Here is a 27360-nt window from a genome sequence, read left to right on the forward strand (position 1 = left end):
GTCATTTACCTCACGTCCTGTGTTCCCGCCCACACACACACACACACACACACACACACACACACACTGGAGAACCTCCTGCTGTCAACTAATGCATGGTTTGCGTCGAGTCCTCGATGGAGCGAAGCTTTGACTTCTGTAAACAAATCGCCCACGTTTGTTTCACGTCTTCTGCCTGGCAATGTCCTTCAGCAGCAGACAGAGATCATTGCAAAGTGGACCACCAGCAGAGGTTTCATTCCATGAGAAACGAATCCACCAGAAACAAAGAGCGCCACGCTCTCTAACCGTTATCGGTTCCATCTTGCAGCGTTGACAGTTTCCATTCAAAAACCCGACCTAAACAACGTCTTCCCACACGGGTCCCCGGGACTAAATCTGATCAAGTACCAGTCTGCGGAGCGGATGTGTCTATTAGAGGCGCTACGTTGTCGAAAAACTTTTGACGACTGCTGATCTCAGATATGGGGAATGTCAACGGAGCTTGACGTCAAAGAAGGGAAACCATTAGTGAGCGCCTTTCGACGGAATGAGGGAGCTTGAATGCATCTTTGAATGAAGGATGAAGCCGTGAATGCTGAGCTGTAAATATACATCACCAGCTGCAGGTGCATTTACCGTTTACACAAGTTGTTTGATTTCTTAAGTAGCTCTAAAGTCAAGCAGACAGAAACCTGTTGATTGCAGATTCTTATGTTGGTCCAACAGTCTGTGAGAAGAAGCTGCAGAAGCTGGATTTTGTTTGTCTGACTAAGCATCGGCAAAGCAAAGCTGGAATACATATGGACCCACGGAACCCATGTATCCTCTGGTATCTGTCACATGGAAATCTATAAGAAACCCGGCGATCTTGCAATGAAGGTTTCTCGTGGTTCCTAAGCTTGGCCTCGGTCGGCAGTGTTTGGTGTGGCCTGTTTGGCTCAAATCCAGGATCTCCAGATGTTTGTAGAACCTGGAGCCGCAACAGCTGCTTTTGACACATTTACACATGAATGATTAAAAGGCTTTCTCTCCACAGGAGGAGGAGAATTGTTGGTAGATTCATGTTATGAACTGTATAGCGCTAAGGAATCTAAGATAAGGCCATTTGGGATAATTTAATAATGATAGCTTTAATTCTCACTACTCTATTATGTTGTCATGGGCATTTTTCACCTTGGAATTTAGAGGTTTTCTACCATCGTAACCACTGACCATTCATTTAAGATGGACTAACTTTGCAATTAAATGCCCCCAACAAATTGCCTGGTGCTGCTTAGATTGTATAAGTGTCTGTGTTTTATTACACTGTAGGCTATTATTTAGTATATGACCTTAGAGGTTCTGCAGAATAAATCATCTAAATCCACTCAAGTAGACTTTAAAATAAGGAAACACTTAATCTTGTAGCAGAGAGTCCCAGCACATGTTCCCCCAATGCAGCTCTGCCGAATGTATCATATACGTTTGATTAAAATCTGTTGCTTGTTCTGTGCAAAAGGGAACAACATTTAATGCTCACAGTAGCCTCGTCGAGCGTCATTTATCACCGTTGGAGTGCTTTAGAGAGGAAGCACGGGAGATTAAACAAGGGGAATCTAATCTTAAAAACCAATAATAAAAGAAACAGATTTAAATAAGGAAGTCAGTAAAAAAGGATGAGTGTTTTTAAACGTGTTTTAAAGAGGGTCAAGATGTTGTTAATTCTGATGTTATTTCAGGATCTAAAAAGGCTTTAATGATGAAAGCTGTCCCCTTCAGTTTAAGGTCTGGCCCGGATAAGACTTTGGCAGATAATCTGAGAGGGGGATGCGAAATCATCCGCGATTAAAAAGTCAGAAAGACACTCATATGGCTTTCCATGCACTTCTCGGGGTTTACAGGGATCCAGAGTATTTTCAAAGCGTGTAATTGCGGGAGAACGCCGCATAAGTTGGAAAACAGCTTGTAATGTCATTCTGTAATTTGCTTTTGACACAAGATTAGTGGCAGTTAAACTCCGCAACTATAATGTATCACAATGCTCAAAATGAGAGGAATTCATCGTCTCAACAGTTAAAGAAAGATGAGTTCTGAGCTTCGACAGGCCGGAAAGTAATCCGGTTTAAACTCAAGCTGGAGTCACAATGATACTGAATCTCCAAGATGACGCACATTAGTCTAAGATAATTATAATTTCCCCTCAAATATGTATTCTCGAACACCACAAGGTGGCTGATATAAAACCACTGTGTTACATCTCACATTTTCCCTCGGCGTGGTGGCGGGGAAATTGACAATTTCCAGCTTGTTTGGTAGATGAAAATATTGACATTTCAAAGAGTAATAAAAGTGTATGCATCTGACCTGTTTACACTCGCTGCTGTGGAGCTGCAGACTGGAGAGTAAATGAAAAAATAAACACGCAAACAGCTCTCTGGATGCTCCAACGTTTTATTTTCCACATGCAGAGCTGCGTATATTTATTCATGTTTATTCATTCCTTAATGCATTATGTTCTTTACTATTTTAATCACTTCCAGGTGCAGCAGATCAATTCTCTGGGTTACAACACTAGTCAAAGCATGACGGTTGCCTTTAAATGTGTTCCAGACTTTTGCATCGTTTGACAGGTGAGCAATTTAACTGATCTTCTTTTTTCAACACACATTTAAATGCTTTAAGTTTGAATGAAGTGTGTTTTTACAAGGCAATTAAGCCCGTCTTAGTTCCAGTAAGAACTTGAATGCAGAAGGTGAACGGTTGCACTTCGTGGTCGAAGTGTAGGAATATTTCCTTCACTGACGTCTTGTGTGTTTATTTGTTTGTTTATCAGCAAAATGAAAGCTCGCGACTCCCGAGCACATGAAAGCACAGCACGGATACGCAGCAGGTGAGATCCCGGTCGATATCGGCACGCTCTGGGGAATTTATTTTCTTAGGTGGACTACATCACTTTAATACTGGAGTTGGAATTGAATTGAGCACTTCCAAATTGTCCTTTAGCCCGATGCTTGAGCAAATGTAATCAGTCATTTTCCACCACTGCAAATGATCAATTAGAGTATCAACATTTAGTCGGCTCGTTTTCATTAAATTGATTGATTGAACAACCTTTTAGTAGAAAATATCCCAAATAAAAAAAGCACAAGAATCTCTTCCCACCTATTTGTTGCTCCCTTTTCCTCAAACAGAACAATGCATGTAACTAGTTTGGATGTTATTAAGATTTAACCTCATTAATATATTCTCCCTCTGCATAGAAAAGTATGTGCAAAGCACAGAAACAAAGTAAATGATGATTGCATCACTATATCAAGCTGCAGCTTTGTCGCTATGAACAGCACGTTCCCTCCTCATCATGTTTTTTCCTTTTGTTGTCACATATGAATATTGATGCCCCGGGCTCCGGCCCCCGTGGTGGAGTGCAGCAGAGGCTCAGGTGTGGCAGCTTTCCTCCGCCTTGCGGCGTTACTGTGTGTTCGGCTCAGTGTTCGCATGTTTCTGTGTCTGGACCTGGACGGTCCTCCACTCGTGAACAACGCTTTCATCCCACTAACGGTTACAGTGAGCACTCTCTCTCAGTTTGGACCGGCGTGGCTGACAGATGGTGCATTACCCCCTCGATGAGCCCTGAGAGTGGCTGCTATTGTGTTACAGCACGAGCCAACTGTTTGAAATGAACATGATAATCATACCGCGGAGTCCGTCGGTGGTGCTCTGATTAAAAATGACTTAGTGGAGATCTGGAAAAAAAGAGAGAACGCTGAAATCGTACGCTCGGGTTTGTGAAAGTCAAGAGAAAGAGAATAACGGAGCGGAGTGGTCCCAGTTGTATCTTTGCTGTTCAAAAATAGAGCAGTTGCCCTCAAATACCATGATAGAGGACAGACTATGCACAATTCACATGCTAGTTCAAAGTGAGAATATAAAACCTCATATAAGCTGTTGCCTGAGCTGCTGTTTCCACCACGAATGAAGCAAAAACCAAAATATGTCCAATAATTAATTAAATAATTAGCATCTATGGGGCTATGCTGTACAGAAAATGTGACACCAGTGAACTAGTAGCCAACAGAGGAGAGGAACTGTTTCCAACCACCCAAACAAACCAGAGAGGATTCCCCACGTTCGACTCCAGCGGCCCAGTTTCCCCTGCATGTCCGTATGCAAAACGCATCGTTTCCCTGTCAATCCCTGGTGCACTGGTGCTCTAAATATAGAGACAATTATAGGATGCAAATACATTGAACGGCTATTGCTCAAAAAATACGTCCGACTATAATTAGCATTAAAAATAGGGATTGCCATGATGAAAATGTGAAGGCTTATAAGTGTTAATAATTCAACAGCTATTAGCATCTGCTCCCTTTTTTTTTTTTCTTCATGCAATTAGTAAATAGTTGCCTCTCAGCTAAGGCGGGCGAACAACGCGCCTCGCTGCAGAGGAGCTGAGACGAGCTGACTTCCCGTCGGCGGAGATGCGCCGACAACTTTTAGTTTCATCAAGTGACACGACGTCGCCGTCGAATGTTCACAGCGCAGGTACGAGCAATCATTCCCGCTTCAAACAAACCGTCACAACACAGAACTCAGGGGGAAAAACAAGCCCGACTTTAAAGTTTGAGGAAAGGATTGATTAGGTGTGTAAAAGTAAAAGTGTAGACAGAACAATGATGTGTTACAATATACAATCCCAAACTTAATAACTCTCCTCGTAAGGCTTCTAATGCGTTTCTATCTCCGTGGTCACTCTGAAGGCTTTAGTTGGTGCCGATGTCGGGCGTTTCTTTTTGCTAACGCAGCTGTGTATTTATATCATACGTCCTTCAGTTCTCTCCCTCGGTTATATGTTATATAATTCTGCTTGTATTCCAGCACTTCAGGGTGACTCTCCGGCCTGTTTGTGTCTCTGAACGTTGCCTTATCAAATAAGTACTTTCCACGTGTTGGTGTGAGCCCACACACACTGCTAAACCTCACCAGACACTCCACAGGTTTAAATCAGCAAGCGTTAAGTGTCTAAATGTCATTTATAGCTGGATTTTTTAAGCGATGTATTACCTCATAAGGTATTCCTATTATTTAGTCCAGCCCCTGATAGGATGTTCATGTAAAGATATGTGCTCCTAACTTTTAGAGATGAAGGGAGGATGCACACTAATCCGATTCCAGAGGCATAACAGAGCAACACCAGCAACACAGAAAGGTAGAAAAAAGAAGTTAAAAAGTAAAAGAGCATGCCCACTTACGTGAGGTTGCTGTCCCACAGCGCACAGTAAGGATTCATTGTTCCCTGGAAGGCAAGAAGAGGACGGAGTGTTTCTCAGCCAAACGATGGTGATAATTGATCGTCGTTAACATCATCATCATCATCGCCATAAACCCACTGCATATTCGTCCTTCAGTGGAGATCTTTGTGTTTCATGGATCACATCGATTAAGAGCGCGGAGCGCAATATCAGAGGGCACGCACACACACACTCGCTGACGAGTTCAGACTTTATCTCCGAGATGAATAAAATCATAAAAGGGATTGTCCATGTAATTATCTGACTGCAGTGCTCTCTCCTGACACCGGGGCGCATGCAAATTAATTATCGAGCCAATTAACCGCCATTGTGTGTGGAATGGCGGGAGGTCGTGTGTGCTGTGGTCATTGTGGGGCACTCAGCGGAGAGACAAAGAAACCCTTTCTGGAGTGTCACAAGGGGACGTTTGGTGTGTCTTTCATAACAAACTTATCATGAAGAGAATTATTGCGTTGATCTGAACATGCCAGAATGCTTACGTTTGCCAGGTGAGCCAGCTCGATCTCCAGGTGGGACTCGGTTGCCTTGGGCTCGGGTCTCACAGTCACAGCGATGACCTTGGAGTTCACGACCGTGTGGTTCCTGAAAGAAAACGTAGATATGAATATTCTTGTTGGACGCTCCTGTAAGGTATATTTAAGCTTCGCTGTGTTAGCATGTGTAGCCCTATAAATGACCTACGGGCATTTCCAAATGTTCAAAGCCTTAACCTGGATTATTCTTCAAACACCTGAGGTCTACTCTTATGCTCTGTGAAGAGACAATAACGCTTAAGGATTACGTTTCAGTGCAGAGTCAGTGAGAGTTATGTGGGATCGATACCACTGGTACCAGACCGGATTTGGGTTCTCCAGTAAGATTCTGTGCACATACTTTACCTTAAAAGTTCTCCTCTAATATATTCTAACACTCAAAACAAATAAAGAGAGCTTTGAATTCACTTTTAACTGCCTGAGCATTAGTCCGAGGTGTTTTCTCCAGTGCAGCTTGTATTGAGTTCTAACTAAAACATCCAAGATGGGAGGACTGAAGAAACTGCCCATTAGACGCCAAAGTAGCTATACAGGATGTTTGCCGATAATGATGTTCAAAACATCCGCGCAGACGAGAAAACAGAGTGCGGACCCGAGTCTCGCCTGAACTGAGTGAAAGGTTTCTTTGTATCCTACGCTTTTCAAAGAAATCTGCCGTCACAGTCCCGTTTAAAAAGAAGCATCTCCAGCTTTTGTACTCAATATTCTTATTAGAAGCCGAAATCCACGAGTGCTCGCCACTGGGGAGAAAATGGTCAGCTTCACAAAAGGGAAGTAGAGGTGAGGCTGCAGCAGCCAGCTGTCCTACCAGCACTATCTGAGTGGAGAATTTATCTGACTCTGTCATACCGGCGAGTTTTCTGGACATGGAAATCGATAGAGTAAATGAAAGAAGTGCTTTAGTTCACCATTCCAAATTGCACTTAGAGACTTCTGACAAGTTGGTGGTGGAAAAGGTTATTTCTTTTACAAGCTTCCATTTTGGCATGTGGGGTATCCTAAAGTTTCCTGTAAGTCTGGAGGGCGAGCCTCGCTGTGTCCTCTCTCCGCCGTCCCACCCGTGACAGCTGGCGACGGCCGGTCCAGGAATGAGCGCTCCGTCCTTGGGACGCCGGTGCCAGGGACTTGTTGACTGGGGTGTGACACCAGGTGTTTGTTTGGGGACACCCCGCTGCTTTTCCAAGCACTAATATCATCCTTAATTAACTTTATTTCCCCATGCTACAGTGAACACGTTTCATTTATAAACCTGAATCCTTGAGCATCCTTAAAAGTTACACACAGCAAAAGCAGAAATGAAAGGAAGAATTTCACGTCTTTGAAGGAGAACATTTCAGGTACAGTGGCACAAACACCGTCTCTGAATACAAATAGACACCTCTGCAGCTTTCAAGGGAATAAATCTGTCTCGTAAACTGTGTCGTGACCAGAAAACACAGAGGAGAACGGCCGCCCTTACTTTGGTGAAGGTAGCATGAGTCCGAGTGTCTTGTAGAGGACTGTTCCCAAGATGAAGACGGGCGATCCCTCCATATCTGAGGGGGAAGACGAATGAATGAATTAACAAACAGCTCTTTAAACATATATACTTAATTTATACAAGTGGACCTTACTGCCAGATTATCTCAAAAGTAAATACTGTAATGATGACACTTTTTTACTTTTTTCACCAGAGCTTGTTGACTCCAGTGAGAGAAGTGTTAAAGTCTCCTATAGAATCAGCTTCTGTCCAAATGATCAATTCCTTGTTTTGGTATCTTTGATATCTTCCAGATAAGACTGATTACCCCAATTAACCAAATTGTCTGGCTCTGGGCTGCGATACACACAGTGGCCACTGGCAATGTTGGAAAGAAAAGTGCTGAGTCGCTGGGAAAACTCAAGCAAGCAAACTTGCTGCGTTCAAAGACTCGTAGCGTTACTTCACTCCTCCAAAAACAAGGGGCGGTGAAGCATAAAACGCAGAGAAAATACCTTCCACACAAGACTGATGTGTCCGTGTGAGAGTCTTGTGGCAGGTTTTCAGACTAAATTCAACTAAAATCATTCAGCTTTAGATGAGATGTCGAGATATTTATTTCCCACTCCGCTGTGGCCCCTGAATCTATCATTGTCTCTTCACTTTGCATTAATCCTACGTTTCTGCTAGTTTCCAGAAACGTTGCTGCCAGTTTATTATAGAACTTTAACATGCAGCCTTCTAGGACGGAGGAACCGCTAAGAGAGATGTGTCGCACCAGAAGATGGCTCCGTGATATATTTACAGTGGCATACCTGCTGACTGGGAAACAAAGAGGCCCTTTGGGATGACCACTTTATCTTCGGAGTTCCTCGCCCAGTCGACCATGCCTTTACGGCCCTTCATGGGGAAGTTGATGTCAGTCATCACCGACACCGCTGGGAGTCTCTGAATGCTGGCCACTGCAGAAATCAAGCAAACAGACCCATGATCAATAACCTTCGGGGTATTTATGAGTTTACAGACTGCGTCACGGAGAGTCGTCATAGTTCCAAGAAGTCGGCCTGTAAGTAAAATGGTTTCGGTCAAACGTGAGCTATGAACTGAGGACGTATGGATGATTATGTTTAGGTTCAAATCATTTATGTTTGCTGTATGAATACTGTGGATTACTCTTAGGAAACACGGTTATTTGATTTGCAGAGAGTAAGTTGATAAGATCGAGATCGCATTCTTGTCTATATGGTAAATATGAAGTTGTTGACTAGCTTAGCTTCACTTAGCTTATCTTAGCACAAAGACTGGAAACATTTCTACTTCTTGGCCGGGAGCAGTGACTTCCAACAGAGCCAGGTTTGCCTTTTCTCCCCCTTTTTTCCATTCTTTGAGCTAAATTAATCTAAAATAACTTTCCGTAGCGTCACATTTACCGTGCAGATGTGAGAGTGGAATCATTGAACTCAGCAACTGGAAATGTCCAAGACATGCGTTTTGTAGTGATACCTCATGAGTGACTTTTCTATATTTATTAGTATGAATCAAACTTCACGCTCTAAAATGCTTCACAAAAAAAATACTCCCACGACCTAAATTCAAAACACAGGATTTGAGTCTGCCATCACTCAGGAATTGAGAGGCACATCCTTAAATACCCTGACGAGCACTACTTCATAGTAAGATCTTGACGTATGATAGGCCTATAATCTCAGTTCTGATAAAGCCTTTAATGCATTCATGCACACGTTTAACATCAAGTGTAGAAACGAAGCAGCGACTGGCACCTGAGACCCCGTAGACAGGTAATCTCCTTAATCGCCCTTCTCTGTTCCCACCTCCCCGCCGAGGTGCCATAAAAGGCCGGGCCGCGTTCTAAGGCAGCCACAAGGAAAACACCTCGTCTGAAAGGGCCTCGCATTACAAGGGGAGGATAAAGCCTCAGTGTTCTACCTGGTATCACATCCACTCCCAGTCAGGTGGCGCTTTAGCGAGGGGGGGATCTGAGGCTAATCCTGATGCAAAAAGCCCCATTGTTCCTCGTGCTCTGCCAGTAATACAATTCACGTCCTGGCAAGACTCCACGTTTGAGTGAAATCTGCGACAGAAGGTGTGTCTGTGTGTTTCGGATGATCTAGCAGCGGGCACGAAATCACAGAGCGCCACGAGACCCGCCATTTGCAAAGAGGCCTGTTCACAGCACCAGATGTTGGGAGCAGCGGAGGTAAGTGTGTGTGTGTGTGTGTGTGTGTGTTTTAGTCACAACACAATGAGGTGCTAGGATGACGCTCTTTCAGAGACCTGGATAATACCGCAGGTAAATGGGGCTTTGCAGTTGCCTGATGGGGCCAGACAGCACAAATAAAGCGATCATTTAGGATGGTGATGATTCTGAACACCGATTCGGTGCACCGAGAGCATTCGGCACGGCTCATTTTCATACCAGGGAATGACAGCGTCGCTCATTACGTCTGAACGCGCTCATGAGAGGTTCAGCATCAAGCAAACTGTCCAAGTCTGACAACACAAACATTCTTTTTCACGCGGCAAAAAAAAAATTAATGAGCGTTCGCACGTGTGTGCGTAATTGCAATTAATCATTATCAACGTCAAAAGTACGCTCGGCCATGACGTTCAGCCTCAACAATAGACAGGCGGAACAAGAAAACATCAACAACGCGTGATGCGTTTGACCTGCGAAGTGAGGTTTAATCTTCTCACATGTCCCATGCTTCACTTTGTCCTCCGAGCGTTGGCTTGTGAGGAGACGGAGTAAGTTGCTGGAGTGGGAGAGCCTTTTGCAATCAAGGTTATTTGACTAAAAGTAGGAGGACAGAGGACGACGCGCCGGTGACAGCCAGTATTTATCTAGGTGTCAAGAGGCTGCCATAAATTAGTGACGAAATGATGCCGCAATATCTTACTCAGCCAGATGCTCTCCACTTGGCTTCCACCGGCGGGTCCGCACAAAACTTTCCATTCATTTAATCAAAAGGGCCACGTGGCCCCCGAGGCGCTGTAGCGTGAGCTGGCATTACTGTGGTGTCTCGCTAGCAGAGTGTCCAGGGGTAGAATTATTATCCTGGAAAACTCTGTGTTCCGGGAATTAATCGTGCATTACCAAAATAGAGTTTGGTGTATTGACTCGTTTTGCAAGCACACAGTCAAATATGACTGAATTAATGCATCTTTTATAAATAAAAAAGTTTAAAAAAAATGCCCCATTATCCCTGGAAGACCTTTATATATATTTTTTTCCACCAGCAGCAAGGAAAGGTGCTGGTTGGTTCTAGCCAGAGGCAGCTCATTACTGCTACATCTTCACATAATTACTCAAAAGCCAAATGGCCCCTCAGCCTGTGTGCTAAGTTTTTCAAAAAAAAAGCTGCTTTAGAAATCCGCCTGCCCAAGACCAGCATCTCCCAAATAATAATCACGCTTCGCTTCAGCATTTTCCCACACGTTCCTCAAGAATTTGAGTACTTTCCAAACTTTTTACCACCCTATTATATGCTATACAAACATTAAAGTTGTATATAAATATCAAACCCTTCATGGCTTCATCAAAATATCAAATATCCAAATAATAATGTGTCTTTTTCAGTAAACAGCAAGTCTTTTATCGAGGGTAGAAATGTGCATGAATCAACGTACTAAAAAGGATAAGAACGAACATAAAGTTGTTTTCTTTCTCTCCGTTTTGTGTCTTTCAGCTAAAGTGGTCTCGAGGAAAGGCGGGGCCGTCTGTTCTGTTCGTAAAACTGATGATCCAACACAGCTGCAACTCATTAAAAAAGTGCAAGAAGTAATCAGGAAGACTTCAGTCACACCGGGAGAACGGTGAGATGCACAAACACTACTTTCTTTTAAGCGTTCTCCGTGCCTCTGATGCACATTCTCTCTTCAGCATCTTACATGACGAAGGAAATGCTACTTTCACTGCTGAAGGAGCGAGAGTGTGGTTTCGGTGTTAGTCTTACATTTTCAACTTGAATTATCCTCTCCAAATTAAACACACCGTGTTTTTAATACGTTCTAGTGCCTCCAGGTTAGGCTGTCACCGCACCACAGTTGCTCTTATACGTTTGCAGAATTAACACTAATTATAGAGTAGTTTCCTCATTAAAGCAATCAAGAGTCTTTTGTGACAAGATCAGGGTTTGTGAAACAAAAGTGTGCGTCAGTGAGACTTACTGGTGGGATTATGATATCGAGGCTCGTTTGATTTTTGTGTGACATCTGACAGGCAGCCAATGTATTTAATCATTTCAGTCCAATATGAAAATTAACAATTAACATGAAGTCTGCCTGGATGAGTGCTGCAGTGTCGCCTCTTAAAATGCAGTGGCACGAATCAATAAAACATAACTTTGATGAAGGTAAGAATAAAGTCATTATGAAAACTGCAGTGAACTGATTATGTCAAGTTCATTTTGAAGTACAAAAACATTACCAAACGTTGTAATCCAGCTGTAAAATATAATGGGATTTGTAGAAAAAGACAAAACAATAACTCAAACTAAAGTATACTCTTTAAAGATAAACACAATGCTTCATTTTGACACAGAGATTTTCTGTCGCATCATGTCTGGCATGGTTTAATCCACTCTGCCACAGCTTTGAGCGGAGCCTTCGACAGTCATATGGCTGACTAATATAACCAGAGTCGAGTATTTCATTTCAAGTCATGCAGTTCAAAATAATTTGTATGAATCCGGATAAAACACTTCACGGAACAGATTCTTGGGTTGGGGGACGACGGCCATTAAGCCAAATTGGAGGAAGTATAAAACAGAAGGTACTGCTCCGAAATAGTCTCCCGTCTGTGAAGTCGTTCATTCTTGGCATTACGAATGAATGGATTTTTTTTCCAAGTGTCCATTATGTAATTTGCATCTCATGGTGCTTCATGAGGGCATTTCGATGGGTGTATTCACTGTGCCATGTTTGTTGTGCTATTCAGGGCGTCTACCTATTCATCGTTATGGTAATGGTAAACCATCAAGAGTGTGAGTGTTTGTTAGAAGTGGGTCAAATGTTAGCCATTGTGAGGAACACGAGGAAGGAACCTCGCTCCACCAGAGGAATTGACTGCCGGCACAGCTCTACATGCTCACATTCACTTGCGGCATGAATAAATCAAAAGTGCAGTTTCTATTATTCCATTCCAGTAAGACACCATTTATGGCTGAGTAAGAAATGAAATGCCACGGAGACCTCAGATCATCCGAGAGGCTGCGTGACAGAAGCGGAGGGAACCCAGGGAGAACATCAGGGAGGAGAAACGTTGCTCAAAGACTTTTGTTTTCTCTCAAGGAGAGGGAATTAATAATCCAGACCACAATCAGTGGAGCAGAAAAGAAAATGTTGCTCATTACAGCTGCAAAGAATGACTCGTAATTTCGCTTCCAATTTTACAGCCTTTTATCCGACTCTCTCACAATATGATTCTGTTGTTTTTTCTTCTGCTTATTTCGACGTGGAACTGACAAACAATCTTTTGTTATGCTGCTGTACTTCTGCACCACATGCTTGAGGCTACGCTCTGCTAATCATGTCTTTCTCAAAAGGTCTGCAGAACAGCGAAACATCACACAGAATCAGCTCACCTTCAGATATATGACACACATCATTTTTTATCATTGAAACAAACATAAAAACTTTGAAACTATGGATGAATAGAACATGCCGATGATGAATCAAAAGCATGAGCACAATCCAGTGAATAAAATACATGTAAAAACTTACTTACTATTCAAAACATGATAGCTTTACACAATTATAAATTGCATTTGCATGTAGAACATCTAAAATGTGTATTTTATGAGTGCTAAGTGTATTTTATTCTTAATTCTCCATTAAAGAAGAGCTCTTCATAGTGGATTGAGTGTTAAGTGTTTTCATAGGAATTTAGTACATTAAGACCACAAGCTCAGTTTTAATTAACGTTATCGATTAGCAGTAATTTCCACTCCCCCACCCTTACCACGCGTCATTTATCCTAAATGAATGATGGCGGGGAAATTGACACAAGCAGTCGGCAGAGCACAGGGATTATGTGTCCATGTCAAGCAGAAATAAATGGAAAAACGAGCTCGGCGGGCGGGAGGGGGGGGGGGGGACGACTCTTACCCAAGTTCCCAGTCATCAAATAGGCATTGTGGAAATCCTTCATGCCCAATCCAACGATGTGGATGAATTCCTCTATGACCTGCATGAGCTCCACCGCTCCGGGATAGATCTGGACCAGATAAAAGAGACAAGACATTTTCAATTTCAACGGCTGTTATCACCGGAAAGATGGGAGTGTGGAGCAAAACATGAAAATAGGAAGAGACAGAAAATAAAAAAGCAGGTCGTAAATACTTATTAGAAACAGCAGGTGTAGAGTTAAATACAGACACTGTCAATAACATCATTTCTTTTCTTTTAATGATGTTAACGAAACAGTAAAGCAATAATGGAAGACAAGAGAAAGTGCAGATTAACTTTCAAATGTTTTGCTTTTACATCATTTTCATAGAAATGCAACTGAAGCATCTGACCTATTTTGAAAAGTGATTAAAAATAAACGTTACTCCTTCCAGAGATTTTAAAGGCATCTGATACTTTGAGGCTTTAATGATAGGGAATGGGCAGACAGTCGCAGCCCTAATTGAGCCATCCATGTGACACCGGCATCGGAGCGATAACCACCAGGTCTGCACACACACAGTTGCCGGCTGGCTCTCCTTCTGAGAGGCTCTGCCAAGTCAAGGGTGATCGCCCGGGTTCATGTGATGCTCGGTGGCCAGCAGGGCTCAGTGAGAGTCTGCAGAGACAGGAATTCAGCACCGCGGACAGCTCCGCGGCTCCACCAGTAACACCGCCGGTCCCGCCAGCTCTTTTCCTCCGAGTTGATAAATCAAAGGCACTACTAATCCCATAATTGACCTTCAAAAGGACTGGACCAGTGTCATGGCTGCCAATCTAGCGGTGATGGCTCAGATCTAAAGCGAAGCTTTGATTCGTGAGCCAGCAGTTTTGTCCTCTGACTGAGATATTGAGAAGACTGATCGCAGGCCTGTGTGGCTTAGCCATTCGCGACGGCATTAAAACTTTTGCCCACTTTTCAGGGAAATCGCAGCAGCACGGATCGACGCCGTGACGGCACTTCAGGATGTCACATTACACAAATATTATCGCAGGACTTCAACGAACGTGTGAGCACACAATGGTGATGTCGTCGGCAATTAGAAAAGGCCTCCGAGTGGCGTTGGGCAATTAGCACCTCGCTCTTGATGTTCAACAAGAACCTGAGGCAGGTGTGTCCCTCCCTCCTCCGTCCTGTTTGCACATGCCTCCACATGTGACGCCGCTAAGCCAGGCAAGCGGATCAGCGATGCTGAAGTTGAGAGCCTCTGACACAGCAGAGTGAAAGCCAGAGTGGGGGAAGAAAAGCACATCACGTCGCCCCTTCCGGCATGTCTGACGCACAGTGCAGTCATGCTCATTCTGCTGGTCTCCATGGCAACCGCGAGATGTGAAGGCGGCGCAGGGAAATGGCTGCAGTGGAGATTCTGTAGACAGAGCTCTTCCCTTTCCTTTGCCATGGTAACAGTGACAGGAGGTGAATATATAGTGATCTGTGCACAGAGCCAAGGCTACAGCCAGTGGAACCTCATAGTGAGGTGTTTCATGTGAGCGTCCACAGCGGGCAGTGTGTGGGTTGCCCGTGGAAAAAAGCTGCACTCTGAACACTCATTAATGCAAGAGAAGCCAGCGAGCGAGAAGAATTGACAACTGTGAAGTCCGAGGCATCGTCTGTTGAAATCAGATGACGTCTTTTTTTTTTTTTTTTTTTTTTGCCAATGTCCTCTTTGTGGAGCGCCCGAAAAACCAAAGCAGCACGCTTCTGACAGGCACATTAATAACCACATAGATAATTAACACGTTTCTCTTCTGGGGCGTTCAATCACAGAGACAACTTTTCCTATATTTCCTCTGATCCGTCTGTCTCCACCTCTGACGCACTCTCCACTGACGAAGCCGCTCATTTGAGAGCTCTTCTCACCGTCAGCCTACCGTTTGGGGCCTAGCCTGAACCACAGCTGCAGTGAGCAAACACCTAATTACTGCCTGTAGAGACAGCCAGGACTGGCACTCCTGGCAGGGTTTGAACCCCCTGCGTTCCTTTACCATCTTAGATGAAGCCAGGCATGAGAGGGGGAAAAGAAGCACACTAAAAAAGAGAACTGATTTCAAGACTCCCCCACTCAGTCATGTGTCAGCGCAGGTAATTCCCAATTTAAGTCAATTTCCCAGTGAAGGTGACAACAGAGCAGATGCCCTCTGCAGACTCGCAGTCATCACAGATGGTATCTCTGTCAGAGTCTGGATGTGCGTGATTTCAGGGTTCAGCTTGTCTCAGACACCAGTGGCAGCTTTGAAAACGACAGTTGCCACGTCTCAAGCTGAGAGATGTGTCCGACGGAGGGCGAAGGCAGGAGCCAACCTCCGCGGACAGATAGAAAAGTCCACTGTCCTGTCCTCAAATTTTGATCTACGGTACATTACTGCAGCGCTGCACTCTGGTGCCCCGACATTTGTATTGGATATTGCATTATACCGCTGCCTTTACAATATCAGAGACAGGGCAGGGAATAAGAGTCTTAGGTACAAGCAATAAAACATCAACCCTGTTTGCTTCTATGGTCAAATTCAACAGATGCAATGGTTGGCGGTGTATGTGCATCAGCTGGGTGAAACAATGTGTGTGCAGGAGTCCTGCAGTGTTAATGGTTGGACACTCTCTGTGCTGTTGCTGCTGCCACCAAGTGGAGCTCTGAGGAACTGGCTTTCTAAACGAGGGCCAGATGTCACACCAGCTAAATGACCTCTCTGGCGATGATATGTGTAAAGTACAACATCATCTCCTTTTCTTTATCTCTGCCGTTCAGACGGGAACAACTGCAAAGAAGCTCCCAGTCGTGTTTTTCTGAGACGCACAACAGTCCTGCAGCAAGCTTAATTATTTAAGTGTAGAGCAACGGGCTTACCTTTTGCGCGTCTTCCCATTTCTCCTTGTTTTCCTCCTCCAAGAGGTTGCTGATGATTTGAAAGAAGTTCTGTGGAGATGATGAAAGGGAAAAAGAAATACGTAACACACCCACGCACAAGTATAACAGGCACTGCAGCGGAGTGCTTTATAAATCATGACACATAAACACGATGCACTCAAAGAAGAGGGCTGTTATGGATGAGAAACGGAGATTTCTCAATGGCTGGGATTTCTATAAGGGAATTACGACGGTCCCTGCGGGGCTTCACAGCACCGGGATACATTTGACACTGAAACCATGATGGTTTCATCAGAGGAAAGGTGGAATTTTGTGGATTAGCTCTGACAGAAATATACCTCGATACTCCCCCCTGCAAACACTTAATGCTAGAGGAGCTCAAGCACCAATCAGAAAGGTAGATGAAAGGGAATGTTGGAGCAGCTGTGTGGATTGTCTTCTCCTGCAGCAGGCGCTGCTCGGGGCGCACGCCTGCAGTCGTAATAGGACCCCTGTCTGATCTTTAGCCTTGTTATTTCGTCTGGTCTACAATGTGCCTGAGGGAGTGGCTCTCTCTCTTGACACAGGCTATCTTGTTTTCTACTTGAATGCTTATGCTCCCTCTGGTGGTAATGTGCCCACTTTAACACTGCATTAGCTCAGAGACATGCGGAGGGGGTGGGCTGGCTGACTGCTCTCCTGTCTGCCCACACACACACACACACACACACACTATAGAGCTCTCGTAATAACCACTGGCAGGATGCATTCCTGAACTCATAGATTTTCTATGGTAGGAAAATGGGTGAATGGGCTCTATGTTTGCCCATCCAAAAACAGCATTTGGGTTTTATTTCTGTGGAATATCGGCAGCAGACTCTTGTCTCTCATCCGGGGGAAACTGTTGAGGAACGTGCATGAAAACGGATGAGAAGGGAAAAGAACATCTCTGACATTTTGTAGTCCAAACTGTGGATGTGTGTAATTCAGGGAGGTCAACATTTTTGCCGATGGAATTACTTGCATCCTAACCTGAAGCTGGATGCCAATTAAGTCCAATCACATTCAAAAGATGCTCAAATAGCGGGTCTGGAATCGCTGACATCCCTATTTTTAGATATCTTATTTGGTTGTGTTGTTTTACAGAATATCAACCAACGTTATGGGTTTGTTTTGATGTTAAAGATATCCAGTAAAATAGTTTCATCTTTAATATATTGAAAAACAACATCACTCCGACTAGTCAGAGGAAACAGCACTGTTCTATGTTATGGGACGAACTGAACTTTCACATAAAACAGAATTTATTTTCTACACCCAAACAGAAAATGGCTGATGGGCAAGAACTTTCATAACTTTCTAATTTTCCGGGGCTATTACTTACATCTCTTCTCAGAAGAAGAAGAACAACAAAAAAAGCAAGATTAGAAACTTTCAGAAGAACCATAATTGAGAGTTTGATGTTTCATTAACATTTATAACAATATTCAAAGCTCTGTCTGCTGTTCATCAGCTAGTGATCGACATTTATTCCCTTCTTATTTATAACAGAAATAGTCAGATAGCCTGAGAAGGGTATAAATGCGGGTATAAACGATGTTATTGGTGTTGAAGGCACCTCAGCTGTAATCACCATCATCCTATTGACATAAAGAGGATCAAGACCGCAGCAACATGATGAGATGAAACCTCTGAGGATGAAGATGTGATCTCTCAATACAAAAGAGACTAAGGCGAGCCTTTTTTGTTCTTTTTCTAATGCATTCCGGTGTTTGATCGTTTTGTCATGAAAGATCCATAACATAGATCTGGTCTACGGGTTAAAACAAGCCCCTCAGTCCACTTACTTGCACGTCATCTGAAGATGGCTCATAGCTGGCTCTCTTGAAGGTCTCCGTCACATTGCGAAGGATCTCCACGGAGGACAGCAGGTCACCGGCGTAGAAGTTCCTTCTTTGGGTGAGGTCCAGCAGGTTTTTGGTGACCTGGGACATCCCGTCCCCCGCCAGCATCCTCTGGCCTTTAGCGAGGTGCCCCTGGACCTCCAAAAACAGCAGAAAACAAAACTTGGGGCATCTGTATCCTCTAGGCGAGAAACATGCTAAACGACACATTTGGACTAAATGGAGTGCAAAAAATCAGGAAGAAAGACTCCGCTCTCTGAGGCCCTTAATGTGACACTTATATCTAAGCCAGGACGTAATGCATTCTGCCTCACGGATGTTTTGAAATGAGCCAATATGAATAAAAGAGTTAACTGGAGCAGAAGACACACATTTAGGCAGAAATTGCACAGTGAAATGACATTTCACATCATTGCACAGGGTTTATGTCCATAAGTACACGTTCACAGGTGCAACGCTGCATGTGCTTTCTCAGCTCTTCTGAATTATTTTTTATTTTTTTTTACTGTGATGGAGGGTTACCAAAATGACTTATTATAGTGGAAGTGCTTTTGTGTTTCTAGTCTAAAGGCAAAAACACAGAAGCACAAAAAAAAACGTTATTTAATAAAGAACCCGGGCTTTAATAAAAAACAGATTTTCTTTGTGATTCAGGTGACTCGTGAGATGAAAAGGATGAAAGAGATATAGTTCACATCAGGTTCTTTTGGTAAATAAAAAGGGCTTCTATTGAAAAGAACACCATTCACTGAGTCTCACTCTTCATCCGATCACTTGATGGTTCAAAACAAAAAATATATTGAGGTGGATGCTCGTTAAAATGCTGTAAGGGGGGGATAACATAAAGTCCAAAAATAAACCAGCTGAAGCAAAAAGACAAACAGATGATAAAATGACAGAAACTTGAACTCAAATAGTTTAAAGGACAAAACATAAACATATGAATAAAATAGTGGTTTAATTTGCTCCTCTTGTGAGGGGTTGATCTTCGGCTATGATGGGAATGAAGGGGAAGGGGGGGGGGGACACCGGGGGAGGTAATTTATGATGCATTGGAAACAGAAGCTGTGAGAGGGAGCTGACTTTGCACCTACTGATTGCTGCAAGTATCTGAATTCATTTGTTATGCATCGAGCATAGCTGGGCTGCTCCCAGAAGGCCATACCACGGTGATCCAAAGAGCAGCGTCGACTCGTGGTGCCTGTAGAGGGGAAGGAGACGGGGCGACAGATTTGGAGAGGAGACGGAGCGAGGGAGGGATGAGAGGGGAGAAGAGGATGCAGGAGAGTGGAGAGGGAAAGGGGGGAGAGGTTGTGGGATTAAGACCCGAGGAGAGACAAAAGGAAGGGAGATGGAGTGGAGGAGGGAAAGGAGGGAGAGGAAGACAGAAGTATTAATTCTATTCATGAGAGAATTATCGTTTCCAGCTTTTGTTCTACTTCTGTTGGCCATCACTCACCATCAGCGTTTGATATCGGCCATTACATTTTGCAGCTGAGTTGAGCCACATTATACAGAGAGGGAGAGAGATGGAGAGAGAGGGGTTTCTGAAAGGAAAGTGCCGCAGTATTTGAACAGAACTGTTTTCATATTATGAGCGGAGGACACATTCCCATGGCTTTTAATGTATTCACCGTGTGTTAATACAACTTCCAGTGGCTTATCCGAGCATGCAGCAGCTCAGAGTGTGATAGCTGTCAGGCATTCAAACGGTGATCCCGAAATACCCCCCCAGAACAAGCAGAACCACCCAGGATCCACCCACACATCCTACGTAAAGGGTCCGACATCACACCCACCCTGCTGTCGACCCGCTGGAGTGCACTACACACACACACACACACACACACCCCTCCCGCTTCCAACACAGGTGCTTGACATCCTGAGGAAAAACTCCCACGGAACAAAAACATCTCCCCTGGCATCCGTGCTTCACATAAACCCTTCTTTCGCTATCTCATGTTCTCTCTTTGTGTCTTTCACACACTAACACACACAGACAGGGAGAGATCAAAACCACACCTCCTACGCCCACCCTCTCCACAGCTACTACCTAGCGATATGAGCTGAAGCCGTGAGTGCACAACAAACGGCGCTATATCCCGGGAGCGCCCATGCAGCACCGGGAGACGGCCCAGAAGGCAGCAGGAGAGGCCCACAGCTTTACATCGACCATACGTCTCCCTCCAGCCTGGTTTCACCTGGGCGCTTATATTTACTTTCAGGATCCAGATCCCTGTTGGAAAGGCAGCCAGTAGAATATTTTCATTTTGTTATTCAATCGTCTCTCAGGCCTTCACACTACTTATGATTGCCTAGACATAAGGATTACTTTAAGTTATGGATCTGGCATTCCTAAAGGTCATTGTAAACTGAGAAATAATGTTTTAAAAGGGAAATGCCAAAAATACACAAAGCAAGAGAAGAGGTCCGGTATTCTAGTATTGATTTTAAATCAAAAGTCTGAATCGAAAGCTAAGAGAAGGCTTTAAAATTACCTATTTGATGACCTATTTTCACATTATTCTGTATTTTGTAATCCACAGTAGTGGGAGACACAAATTGCCCAAGGCTAAAATAATAATAATTCAAAAAAGTTAAATTAAACGCTTGGACCAGAGTTCTTTTTTTTACAGTGTTCTGCAGAGAAATAATTATAGGGGAAGTGGTTATGGTTTATTAGATGTATAAAATACCAATTCATACTAAAAAAGTATCTTTAAGAACTTTTTTAGAGCTGAAGGCATATGAGTTAGTGAAGTGAGAACGAGCAACTGTAAAAGAGGTTTTACCTTCAGAGATGACAGCATATTTTATGCATTCATACTTTACTTTTCTATCTGCATTTCTTTAAAGCAAACAACAACAAGAAAAACCCTCAACAACATAGATTTATTAGATTCATCTCTTCTGGCAGCGGGATCAAACAAGGTCGGAGAAGAGCAATGTGAACCTTTCGCTGCGATTCTGCACCAAACTGTCACCTCTGCTTGCATCATCAGTGATGTATGTAGAGCAGGTTGAGTTTGAAATATCGGCTGGCGGAGACGCGCTTGATCAAAAAACCAAGGCTGCACTCCACCGAGGCAGCGACCTGTCGCTGTCCGGCTTTTACGTGCATCCTCACCTCGGCTGCCATTAGAGGAGACTTTTTATTCAAACAGTCCTCCCCGGGACAGGAGGCTGAAACAGTGTTTACTGACCGAGGAGTTGCCGATAAGACGTGTAGCACTCTGAGTGGGATTTTATACAGACTCTGAATGCTTAATTTAATCCTGTGATGGACAAACAACTAAAATCCCTTATTTCAATGAAAGAACTGGCAGTCAAACGTCCACCACTAATAGCATAAAGACAATGAATGATAAATAAATCACAACTCAAACTGCCTCGCTCATTCTAAAGGACGGAGAGTGATGTGTGCTTGAGTACATGATCATTTTCTCCACGTTAACCTGTGAAGTGTTTGTCTAATAGCTTGTGGTTCTGTTGCTTTAATTGCTGCCTCTCTCAGTTGGGTGACTCGAACTTGAATTGATAATTGAGATTTAGGGCTCATGAATAAGTGGAAGCTGCATGTGTCAGTAGAGTAAAAAAAACGTAATTTAAATGTATAAAGAAAGGTTAAAATTAAGGAAATTGATTACTATAATACTAATAATGCATTTCACAACTGGTACTATGCATAATTACTGTTTCGCAACTATCAAAACATAATAGTAACTCACTATTAAACAGAATGCGCAGCACTACAAAAAAAGTAAAGGACAGACAAAGTACATCCTTTTCTGTGTCGCATAAAAGACATTCAGAAACTGCATTTTCCTTATTTTCTGCGTTAATGTTTTTGCTTCAACCTCCACTAGAATGAGTCCTTCATGTTTTCCTGCTGCAGCTTTGAGGAACTCAGATTATTGTAGGGTTTCCTTCAATTGTGATGGTTAGAAATACGAACAACACTGAACCCACTTGAGTCCAACTCAAGTTTTTATAGTCGCGGCCAGGAATCAGTTCTTCCGCTCTAGCGACTCTTACAGTGTAGTTTATGTATTTACCAATGTAAGAGCCTCTGTTGTTGAGTGATACAAAGTGAACAAAGTCGTCTGCTGTTTGTCTGTGTATCCTCTCCACTTTTTCCTCGCCTCTGGTGGAAGTTGTCATGCGTGACGTGCTGACGCCCCTGCACCGGGTGCTGGTCCTCCCATGACCTTGCTGGGCGACAGCGACTGAGGCTGGGTGGCCGCGGACGCCCACCAAACACATTTGGCCGCTTCACCCAGGCAGTCTCACTGCATTCACACGTCCTGTTGCGTTTTCTTTTCCTGATCAATATTTCTTCGTTGCTCCCAGCATCAGTCACGTCGTCTCATGGTGGGGAATTTCCCTTTCTGTGAGGTGATTTGCACATTTTCCTCATTACGGGTTGTGTGAGTTTGACCTTGATCTGATTACAGGTCAAAGGTTGGGAGGTGTTGTTTTCATTTATGGGTTCATAATGCGGCCTTTGTGAAACCCTCTGACACCGGGACTGTGATTAATGGCTTTACAAATAAACTTGACCTGACCTGAACCGTTGTCCATCATAGTCTGTTTCCCTGTGGCCAGCGCCGGCGTGACAGGGGGGATGCACTCTGCTTAAACATGAAATATGTCTGCTATTCCACCCTTTCATCATAACGCAGGCCTTCTGTTGCACAGGCATTAAAGCTTCTGGTTGTCTTGTGAAGTGGTCCTGCGTGCAAATTGTCGTGCATGTATCGGATAAACACAAAGAAGGTCAGATTTATTGTAAAATGCCAGAATGTGTTGATCTACTCAGAACAGCTAGTCTGCACTAACATACATGTTTGCATTACAGTCAGAGCGAACCCTTTAACAAATTCAGTTGAATGTAAGAAAAATGTGGCATAAATGATTAATTAATGTCTTAAACATATAATAACTGTAAGTTATTAATGTGAGAGTGTAACAACACTAATTAGTTCTGCTGTAGAAAGGCGCCAACTGTCTCACCCTGACTGACTGACTGACCCGGGTCTGGCACATGCAGTAAAGACACCTCTTGGTGCAAATGAAATTCTTAATCAGTGTTAAATATCCAACAACATCGCAGAGAAGAAGAAAAAAGAAAAGAAAAAGCCCTCACAGGGAGCTGAAAATAGCTTTGTACAGCACCAAACAATTATTAGCCATAAAACCTAATGTCAAGCCAGAGAGCTAATGTCATGCTAGTAAATCTTACCCGGCGTAACTTTGCCGCAGGTGAGCCATCTGTGAATGACGGCGTGTTTGCTGCCGCATCTAGTTTGCCAGCTACTTTATGCTTGTGAAAGAAATGTCAATTCAGAACGCTGTTTAAAACCAACCTGTAACTTTAGCAGCAAACAGCACTTCATTGTCCCGTCGTCTTGTTTGTTAGCGAGCTGACCTTCAACAAGAACAAAAGCCTGCCTCGTACCGCGGCGGCGTTAAAGGAGGCTGTACTCTGTTTCACCTCTTCCCTCCGCTCCCTTCTTTCCAAGAGTGTTAGTCTCACCCTGTTGGAGAACTCACATCGTCTAGTGCTCTTCCCTCCGTGCACATATTAAAGCGTCTGCTTAATGTCTGAAAACAGAGCCTTTTCTTCAACAATGCTCTCAGAATCACAGTTAGCATCCCCCCCCCTCATCCATTGCACCTGCTGCGTCCCTGACGGGTGTAGCCATGAGTTCCATCCAAGCATGTGGAAATGGGATGAAGATGGAGAGACACAATTTTGGCACCAGATCTAGTTTTATTGTCATGATGTTTTGGTGATTTTCAGGATTCTTCCTCATAATGCAGCATAATTAGCAGCATGGTGATGTGCATACAAACACAGATGGTAGAAGATAGTGTGAAATAGCATGCTGACGGTTGCATTTGTTGGCCGTGATTCAAACAGTCATTCCTTGACAAATGAGTTAAATTTAGGTCAATCAATGATGCATATAGTTTATCAAAAGGATGAATCCCTAGCATATATTTGAAAATGTATTCCACCATGCTGTTGCCTTTGATGGGAGGACTACTTTTCCTCAGGGGCATGAAGACAATCAGAAATCTAAGAAGCGTAAATGCATCTATGGACCGCTCAGTGCCCACTATACCATTCAGAAATAAAAAATCCAGACATAAAGAGACTCCTCGTGTCCTTACCTGTGGCGTTGGGTGGGCATCTATTAAAGGCCAGCTCTCCCGAAGGCGTCCGTCTCCACACCATTGATACTGCATAGTCCTCCGGACAGATCTCATAGGGTGCTTGAAAGCAAAGTGGTACAAGCGTAACTACATCGATGCAAAGAGCTTTTCACCATTTCCAAATATGATGCAAGAATTTCTTCATATTCAATACAAGATGCTATGGAAATATAGGAGATCAAAGCTGTATAGTGTTGCTGATGCTCAAGGATTCTCTAATCACGACTTTTGTGTGTAGGCGCTGCATAATAATAATAATAATAATAATAATAATAATAATAATAATAATAAAAGTTAATGTTTTTGTGGAATAATGCTTCCTTTACTGTAGACAATGGAAGTATAAAGTGACTTTATGACTTTAGAGCTCATTTAAAAAGCTGTACAATAAGCTTTGATGATCCTTTAGAAAGTCACCAGTATTGCAATGACTGTATTTATTGGCTTATATTCGTACTCCTTCATCCCTCCTGTTATTGTTATGTGACTTATGTGATTCACTCCACATAAGAGATAACCATCTCTTCACTCTCATTCAGGCTTTTATCCTCAGCATCCTTGGGCTCACCTGGACATCGCTGCTCACTGCACTTCCTGACTTCCTCTCCGCTGCCGTCGCACTGCTGCCCGGTCACCGCCGCCCCCTGACACACCCGCGCTCGCCTCTGCCAGCCGCCGTCGCAGGACTTCGAGCAGCCGCTCCACGGACCCCAAGGATTCCACTGGCCGTTAGCTAAAACAGAATCATCCTCGGTGAGGAACAGATACTCTCAGAGGCGGAATAACACCAACATGATACATCACCACGTGGAAATGTTATTATGTATCATTCAAGCTTTTATCATCATTTTATTTTTATACTATTTCTTTCTTTTGACATTCAGTTTGTAGAAGCAGTTTATTGGTAATATTTTTTGGGGAAAAATGAACGAGATCACTTTGCATAATCAGGAAAATGTGTGTTTTATGTCTAAAAGAAGCTGCTCTCCGAGTGGTGATTCTTCGCCTCGCTTTGCCAATATTAAACGGTATTTATGCTGAAGTTTCCAAAACCAGCAGCATGTTTTATGTCCTTGTAACGAACACTGTTAAATTGTGCATTAGATACAAAAAAAAAAAAAAAATCCCAGATGCTTCCCTTCAGCGATGTCGTATATCACATGCCCTTGTCTGAGAGGGAAAAGGTACAACACTGTGTGAGCAGGAAACGCACTCCACTCTCATTCTGACCTCCGCTTACCCCCTCCTTCACAGGCGCGGGGCTGTTTGGTGTCCTACAACTGACCTCTGTCAGGACTGCTTCCAGAAGAGAAACACGATGGGAACTAATGTGACCTGTTGACTAAAAACTATTCACAAGATATTGATAAAATCCTCAGTAGATGCCGAAGCCTCTGCTCCGCGTCAGAGCAGCTGATTCCCCAGACGGATGCATGCTCGCGTGCTTCAAAGACTCCATTGTGCCGGCGGTTTTGGAGCAAATTCTTTCAATTTTGAAAACACATAACATTGATTCAAATCCTGCACAGGCCTTTATTGTAGTCATTAGTCAAAGAATGCCTGTTGACTTTCCACGCTCTACATTTCTCAAAGATAAATCTAACTGTTTGTGAAAGACGTGTTGGGGTGTGCCATGAACTCGTCCTTTGTGTTCTGCGAAGCAAGGTGACGCCACGAGCAGTCGCGGACCGCGTGCTGACTTAAATGAAGGCTTGGACTGTGTTTGATCCCTCACCTCGGAGGCTGAGCTAAATAGGTAGGCCTCATTAAAGGGATACATCGTATAATGCATCCTCTCACTGCGAGGTGAACAACAGCATCGCCTGTTACTTAACGCACTCACAAGCATTTGCTTCTTTCTTTTTTTTTTAATGGTCCATGAGAGCATTAGGTTGACTGGTCATGGTTATACAACATTTCCACAGATTTTCAAAAAATGTGAGAGGGATCTCTATGCCACACACACACACACACACATCCCAGTGAAATACAGAACAACAACAAAAAAAAAAGAACAGCTGTTTTAGGCTGCTGCAGTGAAAATTGCATCAGGAGATTATGAGAGTGCTCAGGCCCTTCTTATGATCAGACAATTCAAAGCCCGATGGGGACCACTAAGCTGACATCTTTGAGCCTCTAATACGTCTGTGATGTTGACAGACAGTTTGGACAGCTAACCCTGAATTATGTGAAAGGCATACAGTGTATCTAACTGGATTTTACAAATCCAATTGATAGAGCATGGTCTTAAATATTACTCTTGATTCTTATAACACCACTGTGATTCTTGCTGCGGAGGTTTGCAGCACGCAACGAGTGAAATCAGGCTGAATATGTTATCTGAAGTGGATAGTAGAAATGATATTTCTCATTATTGTGACGATGACGGCGACAATATGAGGCCAGCTGGTTTTTGTCTCTCTTTTCCCCCCTATTCAAATCATAATTTTGAATTTAGACATCAAAGCGGATAAAGAATTAAGAGGCTCAGGATTTTACCTGTGCAGTCAGGATTATGGCACTCTCTGCTTTCTGCCCAGTGACCGCGACACTCAGATCCCCCATGGGCGGCTGCTGAGCACTGCCTGGTCCTCTGCTGAGTGCCATTGGCACAGGTCACCGAGCAATCGCTCCAAGAGCTCCACTCCTGCCACTGGCCGTCCACTGAGGCACCAACCACAACCCAACAAGCATGTCCCATGTGAAGGGAAAAAAAGAGGGCAGACAGAAATGGGAGGAGATATTCAGATCACTATTCTCTCTCAGATTGAAAGAGAAAAACATAAAAAAAACAGACAAAATGACATGACTACTTGTAGATTTTTTTGGAGAATTGTACTGCTGATTCTCGCTCTGGTTCAGATATCCCAACATGGCTAAAGGCAAAAGGAGAATAAAAAGTGTTTTTGTAGAATGTACTCGTATAAAGATTTAGATTATTAA

At 43.6% G+C, this 27360-nt stretch overlaps 1 protein-coding gene across 7 annotated transcripts in view; it reads right to left on the minus strand.

The window, feature by feature from the left end:
• Positions 1–27360, minus strand: part of adgrb3 (adhesion G protein-coupled receptor B3) — a 106159-nt gene that overhangs the window by 24274 nt on the left and 54525 nt on the right. For all 7 annotated transcript variants that reach the window (XM_084021768.1, XM_084021770.1, XM_084021771.1 and 4 more), the window contains 11 exons: positions 26917–27081; positions 24986–25150; positions 24376–24477; positions 19293–19399; positions 18142–18336; positions 16295–16363; positions 13389–13497; positions 8078–8224; positions 7263–7338; positions 5750–5852; positions 5211–5254 (listed from right to left, as the gene is read on the minus strand). In XM_084021768.1, coding sequence (XP_083877894.1) covers positions 5211–5254; positions 5750–5852; positions 7263–7338; positions 8078–8224; positions 13389–13497; positions 16295–16363; positions 18142–18336; positions 19293–19399; positions 24376–24477; positions 24986–25150; positions 26917–27081 — 1282 coding nt within the window. The remainder of the gene's footprint in view (positions 1–5210; positions 5255–5749; positions 5853–7262; positions 7339–8077; positions 8225–13388; positions 13498–16294; positions 16364–18141; positions 18337–19292; positions 19400–24375; positions 24478–24985; positions 25151–26916; positions 27082–27360) is intronic.

The sequence above is a fragment of the Eutrigla gurnardus genome (assembly GCF_963514095.1).
Source record: "Eutrigla gurnardus genome assembly, chromosome: 11".
In the NCBI taxonomy this organism is placed as follows: domain Eukaryota; kingdom Metazoa; phylum Chordata; class Actinopteri; order Perciformes; family Triglidae; genus Eutrigla; species Eutrigla gurnardus.